This window comes from Salvia splendens, chromosome 14 (assembly GCF_004379255.2).
Source record: "Salvia splendens isolate huo1 chromosome 14, SspV2, whole genome shotgun sequence".
NCBI classification, from domain to species: Eukaryota; Viridiplantae; Streptophyta; class Magnoliopsida; order Lamiales; family Lamiaceae; genus Salvia; species Salvia splendens.
This window is the reverse complement of record NC_056045.1, coordinates 2,615,917-2,629,185: the sequence shown is the minus strand read 5'-3', so window position 1 is coordinate 2,629,185 and position 13,269 is coordinate 2,615,917. Positions and strand designations below refer to the sequence as shown.

Here is a 13,269-nt window from a genome sequence, read left to right as displayed (position 1 = left end):
TATGGCCAGCATATGTAATTATTACTATGTATAATGTACTGTATCCTAGTATTAATTTATATTGCAATCGAGTAGTGCTGATGGTTTGGCCCCAAGACAATACACATATTGGAACTCAAGTTCAATTCCTCTCAAGTTATTTGTTTTCACTGTTTTTATGTCCAATTGTTATGTCTACTTCTTCAATTTTTTTCTATTCATTGTTTTATGTCCAATAGTTTTATAATTTAAAATATGAATGCATTTGTATGTCCATCATTAATTTGTCCTTTGTAGTTTAATACCTAATCTTTAGGATCATTACAACTTTAGCAATCTTTGCAATTAATTAGATCCTTCTGATTGATTTCTATATGAAATTACATTTGAGTCTTCGTTTTATTCTTACACTCTTATGTTTAAGAGGTTTAATAGGACTGCTATTTATTTACATAATATCTGATTTTTAGTCTTATTTTCTTATTTACTTGCACCTTATTTTCTAAGCATGACTAACATATCTATATATAGTTTCTTAGTACGCATTCATTAATTTATTTCCTCTCATTATTCATTTATATTTCTTACAACTCTCCATTGCCGATGCTGCAACAAGTTTCGACTGTACCGATACCTAAAACTTGGACCCCCCAATATAAAATTCCTGGCTTCGTCCCTGCATGCGTTAGTTACAGCTATTGTTTATTCGACGTCGGTTGGTTACTTCCTCTCTCGTGTATGGCATAGGATCACGAGTCTTTTATATAGCCCAGTGTCAGGGCTAAATTCGTCATTGCGCTTCTCATTTTTTGAACTTTATGCCATCACATAGGATCTTGACTTTCATAAGTCTAGACCACAATGGGTAGTTCTTCCCATTGAGTTTGAATGCCACAACAACATTCTTGCTATTCTTCAGGTTCGTCAATTGTTCCGGATCGGGTTTGACATCTTCCTTGTCTGTCATGTTTTCGGTTTTGCAGGTTGGGATATTTTGGCTATTTGATTCAGGTCGAAAGGTCGGGATTGGTTTGGTCGAAAGGTCGGGATTGGTATATTAGGCTATGATGAAATAATTTCTGAGCCAATGAGCAACTCGAGCCTCCTGCTCTGATGCCATGTCGCATTGGGGTATAAACTGTATTTCATTGATATATTAAACTTTGTACATCAAGCTCTATTATATAGAGACTACCGTGTGATTATACAAGGTAAACCTAGCAATTACATTTATTATAATTGATCCCATATCTTCTATACTAGGCAAGAGACAATCACTCCAATCTTGTATGATATTACGTGATTTCCTTCTAACAAAATCTGATTTATACAATTAAAATCTGATATTACATGATAAAACAAAATACTCACAATTAAAACATGATATAATGATATCACATTATTAAAATATAATATTACCCGGATAAAAAAATGATTTTAAACCTAATTTAAACATGATTTACACAAACTTATAGAATAAAACTAAAGTAATTTTTTTTTAAAAAGAATAAAAATCATTAAATAATAATGATGTTTTTAATAGGTTACCCGAACTCAATCCGAAATTATCGGGTTCCTAACGATCAAGTTAATGACACCAACCTAATAAGACTTGACTCAAACCTAGACCTATTAATTTTATACGTGTCCGTGTCGTGTCAAAACTTCAAATGCTACTTCAGACTTTGAAGCATCGAACTTCCTAGTATCATCCGGACTTTAGAAAGATCATAACTAATTTATGATAAACATCATCTAACATCTTGTCTACTATAATGAGTTTTGAGCATTATCTCATTTGGTAGCAAATTTATAAACATCATCTCATCTTGATCTTGATATAGCATCCGGGAGCTAGAAAATGGCAGATGTTGATCCTTGATTTAAATCAAGGAGATGGTGGCATTCTGATGTGAATCATTGAGATAATATATAATGGATACTGTGTTCAACAATAAAATTAAATCAAGAAGAGAATTCATAATATTCAAGTGACCAAAAATTTCAATATTATTGCATCAAATAAGTGGGTTAAGTGTTCATGAATTAGTGGACTGATGTATTTAAAGATTGATAGTTTTTCAATGGGCTTCGTGTAATGGGCCAAACTAAAGGTGATCTTATAATGACATAAATTTGGATCATGAAATTTAAATGTTTGAAATTTAATTTGGGGCTATATGTTAAAATAGTAAGCCTATTACTATTTTGAATTTGATGCTATTAGTGATTAAATGAAGACATGTTTAACCCATCCAGTAGTTGAGCTTATAGTAAATGGTACACAATAAAAATAAGATGTGTTTAAAGCCATTGCTCTCATATCTATGTCAATTTATGTATCATTTGACATAATTGAGCGATAGTATATTGTGAGTTAGCTTATCGAATTGTTAGGTAGATAACGAAAAAGTTAACCTTCATGATTAATCCCCAAAATGTCCATCTCAATTAAACTATATAGTACACCTAAAAAATCGATGAACTGACTCACTATAAATCCAATCATCATATTGTGTCAAGAGAATATAAATAAAACTTTGCATTAAGAATAATGTAATTGTGATAAGATCAGGGATTCAAAATAATGATTAATTCTAGAAAAAAGAGCAAAGCAGCACCAACAATAGTTTGCTTATGAATTGATAAAAGATAATAATAGTATTATTTTATTTTCTACAATATTAGTTTAGATGGTGTAATGATTTGGTTTGTATACGACAGATTATATGCCTTTGAACTTTGATAAACATCAATTTTAAGTTTTAAGTATTCAAACAAGACCCACCACCTTTTTAACTATGAATTAAGGTGAGTGGAAGTTGTCGTTTTGCAATCAAATATAGGACGTGTTTTAGTTCCATCATTAAAATTGTTATAGTATTATATTATCTTTATACTTTATTATAATAGGAGTAGTATATTATAGCAAGCTGTACTTTATTACAATGTGAAAGCTTTTTTATCGAAAAGTTTCAATAACGTTTGATTTTGGGATGTTTTTAGGAAAATAGCAAATAATTAGTAGTTCAAGTGTGTATTTAGTTTATGCATACTTTGACAATGATTGCTTGTGCAATCATTGAGGTATATGATGGCAATAAAATTATGTTTAATGTTGCCTTCAATAAAAAGGTGAGCACAAAAATTTGTTTAGAGTGTCCACGATGGCCCTCAAGGGCCATTATCATTGGTCCCGGCCATCAAATGTGGCTCTCCTGGATTCTCTACAATGGTAAATAACAAGGGCCACGAAATGTAGTCCTCTTCAAAATAAAAATTAATTTGTTTGCTTTTTTTAATGATATTTTTTAATTTAACTACAATAAATTTTATTAGACTATAATTTATGATATTTATAATTTTAATTAAAATAAAACAATTTGGATTGTAAATAAAAAAATTTGCACAACCTAACCAAAAAAAAGTTCGCTCAACATCCTTCCTAGCACCCTCTTGTTTTTTCGCGAAGTAGGTTTGCCTCTGCCTAACGAGTTGTTGGATCGACTTCACAAACACGGGCCAGCGAGGGTATATCCCATCGGCCAAATAGTATCCCATGTTGTACTGCGTGCCGTTGGCCATGAATCTAACTTGCGGACCCTCACCCTGGCACTCGTCATTGAACAGGTGGGACAATCGTAGAACGTTGATGTCGTTGTTTGACCCAGCGACACCAAAATACGCATGCCAGATTCGAAAGCGGTAGTCAGCAACGGCTTCCAGGATCATCGTGGGATGTCGGCCTTTGAAACCAGAAGTGAACTGCCCCTTCCAAGCCACCGGGCAGTTCCTCCACTCCCAGTGCATGCAATCGATGCTCCCCAACATCCCTGGAAAATGATGTGCAGTCCCGTGCAAATCAATCAGTCTTTGGCAATCATCGGTCGTTGGCTTCCGTAGATACTCCCCTTTGAAGATATACTTAATGCCCCTACAAAACTGCCTCAACGTCTGTAGGGCAGTCGTTTCGCCCATTTGTAGGTATCCGTTGAACATGTCAGCGGGCCAGGCATAGGCAAGCTGCCTAATTGCCACCGTACACTTCTGATATGTCGACAAGCCGGGTCGACCGGTGGCATCATATCACAAGTTGAAGCACTTGAACCGCTGCGCCAAACAGGTCGCTATATGGACGAAGAGTTGTTGCGACTAGGGCTGGGGAAAAATATCGAAAAAATGATATATCGCTCGTATCGTATTGAAAAATATCGAAAAATTATCGGATTTTCGATATATCGTAATTTTCGATACGAAACGATACCGTATCGTAAGTTTTCGATACGATAACAATATGAATTTCCTTATATCGTGATATATCGTTTTATATCGAATATACGATATATATCGATATTTTCGATATATCATTTTATATCGAATATTCGAATATATCGTATATATCGAAACATATTTGAAATTATAATTTTCGATATACATGTATTCGATACGATATCGATATTTCGATATATCGTACCGAAATTCGATATATCGAATTTCGGTACAATATATCGATACGATAACGATATTGATATTATCCATATCGAAAGTTCGATATATCGAAACTTTCGATACGATAACGATATGAAATTCTTTCATATGGATATTTTCGATACGATATACGATACAACGCTTTCGATACGATATCTCGTATCGACCCACCCCTAGTTGCGACATTCTGAATCGCCGACGGAAAATCTCTGGCGGATAACGGGCGTTCTCGCTGAAGTAGTCTTCCATCAACCGGCGGTCAGCCCCGGCATGGTCACGGTCGATATACCGCAGATGATAGAACGGTTGAGCCGCGTGAGGGCCACGGCCGCGGCTCCCTCTCGGCTCTCGGCTCCTAGCCGCCCGTCGTGGCTCTCTGCAGTGGGGGCCGCGCACCCGAGCCACGGGTCGCGGCTCCCCCACTGTGGACACTCTTAAAGAGTAATGATTTTAATCAATGCATATTTAAATTTTTAACCAAACTAGATCCACATTATATTGGTGTTGTCTACTTAATTTCATTGGAGCAAGAATTTATAGTTCTTTAATTTCTATCTCAAGTCTCAGCCATTTATATACAGTACATAACTTGGACGTCGATCTTAAATCTTTCTTATTATGAAGATACATCGATATGTAATACTACTGGTGAGAAGTTATGAAAAAAATTGAGTTATCAAAGTAGAATGTTCATCGTGTCGTAATTGTTTGTTCATAATATGATTTAAAAATGTACTAGTACTTAATATAAAGTTGTCCTAGCTACTACGTTGAGCCATTTTTTTTTACGGATATGATGTGGGAGTGTTTGAATTTTGGACTTAATTTGTTTGAATATGTTGTGTTGCGAGATCAGTATATTTGCTAAATGAGATACTATATTGGAAAGCTTTGAGCTTTTATGCATTCATAATAAAACCAGACAAATCTCAGTACATTATGTCCAGTATTAAAGAAGTCGCCGCATTAATTTAAGGAAAATTACTGCTAAAATTATAAAATTTGATCAAATTTAAATATATCATCATGCTTCTTTCAAAATTTGAATACAATTAAGAAATTGTAGTATTTTCCAATTGTCCCATAAAATTAAAATCGAAATTGATGTAGCAAAAATAATGCTCATACGACTAAACCAAAATTATGATAAGCAAACAAAAGAACGCAATTTAATTAGTCTAAAAAATCTAACAAAACTGACTTTGAAATTGTAAATCTATCACATGAACCTTATAAATATACCATGTGAACATGTACATTGAGTGACTGCCAATCAAACAATAAAGTAGCAACTAATTCAACATTTAAATGTAACTATTAATAATGTTGTAAATATTTTACAAGAACATATAAAACTGAATAAATAACGAATATCCCCATCACTCACTAATCATAAAAATATAAATTGAACTTTGAATTAAGAGTTCTTTATTTTTTCAGTTAGTTCATATCGATATAATACCAAAATTTAGCACATTATAATTTGATCCGATTTATGTACATCCACCTTTATTAAACGATATCGAATAAACTTATATCAAGGTGAAAAACAAGTAGCTTAGCTTTTGGTCACAATCATTTCTCTCTTTTTTTATTCTTTTTCTTTTGATAACGACTTATTGTTCTCTTTAAATTCCAACCCAGCAGATTCAATAGTTACAATCAATATATAAATATTCTCCTAAATACTACCCTTCCTTTCTCAACTTAATTACTACCCTACCAATTTTTATCTTATTTTTGTCGCAAATTGCAATGAAATTCTGCAATTGCTGATATAAATACATACACCCCTAGTTTAAGGGGATTTTTTTTCTTTTGTTCTAAGCTACATTTAACATTCCTAAAAGTGTATTGGACTTTTTTTTTATTCCGCTTTTGGAAGAGACGCATGACCCTCATGCGTCTCCTTTTAATGAGACGCACATCCTTTTAATGAAACGCATGACAGAGATGTGTCTTTTATAGAGACGCATGAGGGACATGCGTCGTTAAATTATTAAATTTTTTTCTTTATTTTTTTTGAAAGGCGCATAAGCGTCATGCGTCACAGGCAAAGATGCATAAGGGTCATGCGTTTCATTAAAAGGAGACGCATGAGGGTCATGCGTCTCTCCCAAAGGCGGAATAAAAAAAAGTTCAGTACACTTGAGGAATGTTAAGTGTATTCTAGAATAAAAGAAGAAAAAACCTCTAGTTTAAGCTGCTAGGTTCCCATATTTCGTATCTTATTACGTTACAACGTCATTACAATTATGTGTTTTAAGTAATCATAATTAGCTCACAACCAACATGAGTATGACTAAAGTAATGCACACTTTTTGGTTAATTACGGAACCACAGTATGTATGTGACATAACTAATAAATTATAAGTATGACATTAGATATTAGTGTAGTGAAGTAGTATTATTAAATAAGCCACTATCGATTTACTATAATAGAAGTACCATCGACTATACTATTACTCAATCCTAATAAGCCAAGTGCAACTCAATTTCAATTGTTAAGACATCCAATTAGTAGAGTTTATATTTAGTCACCTAATATATTCATTTAACTGATACGACTATCCTTCCATAATTATGCTGTACTCTATTTTTGTCCACGATTTTGAATCATATTTTAAATCAATGGAGTTTCAAAACAAACAGAGAAAAGTTTGCATTCCACTCACTTTTATAATGAAATATGATGAGTCCACTTACTAATTTTTCCACATTAACAATAAAATTAACGGCTAAAAATGCTCTAATCAGATAGGAATAATATCCCCCGACAGCCCCTCACCTTTTCCAAAAAGCAAAGGACTCACCCGCCGTTTATCTCTCCCATAAGGGCAAATTCGTCCCATCAGTTTCAACTCCTTTTCTCCCTCTCTCTCTCTCTCTCGCCACCTTCACTCTCTCTTTACGCCTTCCCTCCACCACCGCCACCCTCCTCGCCGGCGGAGCACCCCTCCCCCACCATTTCTCCCTCCAACAACTAAAAAAAAATTACAAAAAAAAACATCACCAATCATGCCGAGGCCAACTCCAAGCCAAAACACGCCGCTTCTCCGCGGCCCGCCCCCTGCCCGGCCGGCGAGAGTGAAACTTCGGACCCTGCTCCGCGTGGCGTCGGTCTCGTGCGGAATTCAGTTCGGGTGGGCGCTGCAGCTGTCGCTATTGACGCCCTACGTGCAGGAGCTGGGGATACCGCACGCGTGGGCCAGCATCATCTGGCTCTGCGGCCCGATCTCCGGCCTCTTCGTGCAGCCGCTCGTCGGCCAGTTCAGCGACCGCTGCACCAGCCGCTTCGGCCGCCGCCGCCCCTTCATAGTCGCCGGCGCCCTCTCCATCGTCTTCTCCGTCCTCGTCATCGGCTTCGCCGCCGACATCGGCTGGTGGCTCGGCGATCGCGCCGATACCGGCGAGGTCAAAATTAGGGCGGTGGCGGCGTTCGTCATCGGTTTCTGGATTCTCGACGTCGCTAATAATATGACTCAGGGCCCCTGCCGCGCTCTCCTCGCTGACCTAACCGGTTAATTTCCATTTCTAAATCCAAAATCCCCCTTTTTTTGGTGTTTTTGCTTAATGTGAGATTAGTTGATCGATTAATTTTTAGGATTGTTGTCGATTAGCATGTGATGGAAAACAGTGTAGAGGAAAGATCTATGATTTGGCTTGGTTGCAGTTACAATCAATGATATTTTAGAAAGGTGGTGAAGTTGAGGAAGATGGGTTTTTTTTGGTCTTATTATGGGTGGAATGGAAGATTGACTTTCTAATTTCTTCTGTGGGGAAGAGTCTGAGGTTTGGTTATACTAAAATAGGTCGCTATAGAGTTGATGAAAGCCGTGTATTATGAAGTTGGGATGTACTTATAAGGTTAGTTGAAGATGGTGAAGAGCATTTCGTATCAAAATTGGATTTTGTTGAGTGATTGCAATCAAAATAGGTTTAAGAAACAAAACCTCTTTTAACTATTCGAGCATGCCAACTAGTTATGAAATTGCACTATCAGTCTTGACTCTTGACAATTGTCCTAGCTGGCCAGGGAGCTAGGTTTGCCTCGATTTTTTGTCTCCTTTCTTCAGCTTTTCTCAAACTTGCTTTATGCTCTTTCAGACTTTCCTGAGCTTCTTGTGGATCAATGTTAGTACCCTTTTCCGCATCATTCACTAGCCAAGTAAATGTAAGAAGCTTGAAGTAGCATTGTTGTTTTGGGTTTTGGTGAATGGATTTGATGCCTTGTGAGATTGCCATATTTTTCGTAAAGGCTGATCTGTGATGTTGGTGTAGTTGTTTGCTTCCTGCCCTTTTCTGGGATGCACCCTTCATTTTCCTTGTCATGTTACGGGTCTGCTGAAACGAGCACAGAGCACCCGGTTCTCTGGTTGACCTATGGCTAGTGGAGAAGGCTAGTATTCATATAAACAAATTGCTACTCATCGTAATAGGATGGCTATATTTTGGAGAAAAAAGACATTCCTGTTTTAGACCTGTTTATCTTTACGAAGTTTAGCTTCTTCTGTGAGCATCGTCTTTCATTACTTAGTACTTTCTGAATTAGGACGTCCGTCAATTATTAATGGTTTTCTTTTGTTACATTTCATGATAGGAAAGGATCACAGGAGAACTCGTGTTGCAAATGCGTATTTCTCCCTATTTATGGCTATTGGCAATATACTTGGATATGCGGCTGGTTCCTTCAGTGGCTGGTTCAAGATATTCCCTTTTACACTCACTTCAGCTTGCAACGTCAGCTGTGCTAATCTGAAGGCAGCATTCATTATTGATGTTATATTTATTGTAGTAACTACATGCATAAGCCTGACAGCTGCTCAAGAACAGCCCTTGTCGTCTCTCAATGGCTCTGCGCAAGAAGGTTCTCACGAGCGTGAAGCTTTACTCTGGGAACTCTTTGGAACATTTAGATATCTACCTGGTACTGTTTGGGTCATCCTTCTTGTTACTGCTCTAACCTGGATCGGGTGGTTTCCATTTATTCTTTTCGATACGGATTGGATGGGTCGTGAGATATATGGTGGGGAGCCTAATGATGGGAAGAATTATGACCAGGGAGTTAGAATGGGTTCGCTTGGCTTGATGTTGAACTCAGTGGTCCTTGGGATAACATCTGTGTTTATGGAAAAGCTTTGCCGTAGATGGGGTGCCGGATTCACATGGGGACTTTCAAACGTCCTCATGGCTCTTATATTTGTTGCAATGCTTATCATCGGTGCCATCAGGAGTAATATGGATCTCAACGGTGGTCTTCCTCCAGATGGTATTGTGGTAGCTGCCCTACTAGCTTTTACATTTCTTGGTGCTCCGTTGGCAGTAAGTTACTATATTCTTTCTGAAGTTTCTGCAATAAATTTTTTTTTTCTGTCAAAGTATCTGTATGATTATGTAACTAATATATCTAGTTCAAATGTTCCCGAATGCTTATCTGCCTTACAATTGATCTCATTATTCTGACGTGAGATTAATACACACTACTCCTCATATGCATCATCTAAGTTCTTTCTATTGCTTTACTTGTGGAAATTGGGGCCCGAATTTTTTTTAACCTAAGATATTTGCTATATTAATTTCTGATGTGTAATTTAATTGCAGATGACATATAGTGTTCCATATGCATTGGTATCTGCACGAATTGAAGCACTAGGCCTTGGTCAAGGTTGGTAAATCATGATCTAGATGACTGGATCTTGCTAGTTGGATGTCACTTTTGAGAAATGATTTCGATCTTGCAGGGTTATCCATGGGTGTTCTGAACATGGCAATTGTAATCCCACAGGTATAGACTGCTCCCGTGTAGTTCAATAATTAAAATTTTATCGTCGTGCCTGCTGCTGGCTTTTGTCAAAGTTGACTGTGATCACATTAATAGAGATAACCATACAAAAACAAATGGTTATTCCTTTTTCGTTTGAAACCATACCTCTTCAGTGATTTTGCCGTTTCATTCTATGTTTTCGACTATGGAATATCTGTTTCTGTTTAATTTTTTCATGTGGCAATTACAATGAGAAGTGCATACACTTGATATTTCTCTATCTGTAGAAACTCACTAGTTCCAATTTTGAGAACAGATGGTTGTGTCCCTGGGATCCGGTCCATGGGATCAACTCTTTGGTGGCGGCAACGCCCCAGCCATAGCTGTTGGAGCCATCGCTGCATTAACTGGAGGGCTTATAGCAATCTTGGCGATTCCCAGAACAAGAGTTGAAAAACCGAGGATCCACCTCTAGGTATCAGCCACTCTCGAGTTTAGAACGTGTTCTGGTTTTGAATGATTCTGCAGATGCGAATGCATGGTTTTGGATTCATACTGTATAGGAGACATGTCTTACACTTTGTCTAAGAATCGGATGATCTACCGTGGATTCAAGAAATAGCTTCTGCAGAAAATGCCCTTAGGGGTATGGGTGAAGCTTCTACCGTAGCGAGCACTGAACACTCTTATTTGGATTTACGTTTCCCACGTTTTGAATTATGAAGGCACAGAGGGACACTCGTATTAGTGAAGTTTTGTTGCCGTGTAACATATATATATATATATGTCTGGCGAGACCGGTATCAGAACATCATTGTTCTTAGCCTCGACCGATGTAAATAGCAGCCGAGGAACCTGGTGTCGTTGGAGTACAGAACTGAATATGTAATTGTGAAGAATAAATTTCTTCAGTGATCTCCTTATTATGTTCATGTCTTTGGTGTTTATGGAGAAGTCGTGTGTTTGATGTTATTACCATGGCTGCAATTGTAGTCAGTGAATAAAGAGGAGTAAAATGTGTGATGTATGATCCAGAATTGCAATAAAATATGATTTGTGTAGGGTTTTATTGGAATTTATGCATCACTGAAACCGTTTTTTGAAACTTATTTGCTGTTTCTTTCTATACAAAATAAAATTACCAATTTTCGATTTTTTCTGTTTATTGACGTGGTGAATACAACTATGAAGACAAGACACCAACATGACCTTGGTTGTTCAAACTCTTTGGAAAAAAACGCCTTACTAAAAACTTCATTGATATAAGTACATCAATACAAAATACGTACTTAGTAATTGGAAAATTGTATAAAATGATGGCGAATTGAAAATCACTATTAATCGGAAAATTGTATAAAGATGGCGAATAGAAAATCACTATTAATACTCTTTTCTAGACGTCACCACGGTTCGTGAACCGCCGGTTCACGGTTCGGAACCGGCGGTTCCGGTTCAAGATTTGTTGGAACCGGAACCGGCCCGTCGAAGACCGCACGGTTCCGGTTTATGAACCGTGAACCGCCGGTTCACTTGAACCGGCCTAACCGTCGGTTGTTACCCGGTTCCGGGCCGGTTCGGCGGTTCGGCGGTTTATCCGATTTTTTTTTTTTTTTTTGCATTTTGTAAATTGTAATTCAAGTTTAAAATGTAAAAAAACTTGCGTAAATAACATTAGAATGAAGCGATGTACAAATGTAATTTTATTGATACAAATTACAACTTCAAAATTACAAATTACAACTTTAAAATTACAAATTACAAGTTAAAATTTACAAATTACAACATAAAAATTAGAAATTACAACTTCAAAATTATAAATTACAAAAGACTTAAAGTCTTCATTACAATTTACAAAATTACATATTCGAAATAAAGGGGAGAAAAAAGAAATAAAGGAAAAGGACTTGAGCTCAACTTAAATTTAAACTTAAATTTAAAATTTAAGTTGAAATATAAGTTGAGATGCCTACGTATCCTCAATGCTCAATTGCATTTTGGAATCAAAGTCCACGTAGTTCTCTTACCTTGCTTACCTATTTGGCTTGATCGGAAGTATTGGCGCCTACTCTTCTTCGTCGGGGAAGTAGTCTTGGTCGGGTTGTACTACTAGTTTGTCCCAATCCGGTTCTTGGTCTCTAATTTCGGCGGAGCACCAATCATCAAGTAACATGGTGGCTTCCATGTTTTGTCCGGTGAGCCTACTTCTTCGGTCGTCCAAGACGTTGCCTCCAACACTAAAGGCGGACTCGACGGCGACAATGGAAGCCGGAACCGAAAAGATCTCCTTGGCCATTGATGCAAGGATGGGAAAATCTTTCTCGTGTGAAGACCACCAATCTAGGACGTTGATTTGTTGGGGAACGGGACCTCCTTCTTCCTCATTGAATGAAAAGTGTGAGTCTAAATATAAATCTAACTCACTTACCGAATGAAAAGTGTGAGTCTAAAACATATTAAAACATACTAACATATAAATCAAAGGAAGGACCACGCTGAGGCATTCCACAATAGGCCATCTTGCACAAGCATATAAGAAAAGGCGGTAGTCCGCACATAATCTTTTTCCGAGCAAGTATACCAAATGGTGCTCTCAAATTAAAGACTTATCATATAACATATTAAAACATACTAACATATAAATCAAAGGAAGGACCACGCTGAGGCATTCCACAATAGGCCATCTTGCACAAGGATATAAGAAAAGGCGGTAGTCCGCACATAATCTTTTTCCGAGCAAGTATACCAAATGGTGCTCTCAAATTAAAGACTTATCATATAACATATTAAAACATATTAAAACTTACTAACATATTAAAACTTATATCATATAACATAATAAAACATATTAAAAAACTACTAACATATTAAAACTTATTATAACATATTAACATAGTAAAACATTTAATTTAGAAGTTTAGAACTTACTTGTAATCGAATAGCGGCTCGCCTTCCCACCTCCTCCGCAACTTGTGCTCTAGAAGGGGCACGACGACGCCGAGAGTCACTTTGATCTTGAGCAATGCCCTTGCCCCGATCAC

At 36.9% G+C, this 13,269-nt stretch overlaps 1 protein-coding gene across 1 annotated transcript; it reads left to right on the top strand.

Moving 5' to 3' along the window:
* Nucleotides 1-7,212: 7,212 nt before the first annotated feature.
* Nucleotides 7,213-11,306, top strand: LOC121765712 (sucrose transport protein SUC4-like). Its single transcript, XM_042161918.1, has 5 exons — nt 7,213-7,987; nt 9,068-9,789; nt 10,069-10,132; nt 10,209-10,252; nt 10,548-11,306. Exons 1-5 carry the CDS (start codon nt 7,486-7,488, stop codon nt 10,704-10,706), a joined length of 1,491 nt encoding a protein of 496 aa, XP_042017852.1. The 5' UTR covers nt 7,213-7,485; the 3' UTR covers nt 10,707-11,306.
* The last annotated feature ends 1,963 nt before the right edge of the window (nt 11,307-13,269 follow it).

Bases quoted from the DNA above. Each gene is read 5' to 3' on its own strand.
- LOC121765712 (XM_042161918.1), top strand. From the start codon at position 7,486: ATGCCGAGGCCAACTCCAAGCCAAAACACGCCGCTTCTCCGCGGCCCG. The intron at 7,988-9,067 runs GTTAATTTCCAT...ATTTCATGATAG, and splicing joins TCTCCTCGCTGACCTAACCG to GAAAGGATCACAGGAGAACT. The intron at 10,253-10,547 runs GTATAGACTGCT...TTTTGAGAACAG, and splicing joins TGGCAATTGTAATCCCACAG to ATGGTTGTGTCCCTGGGATC.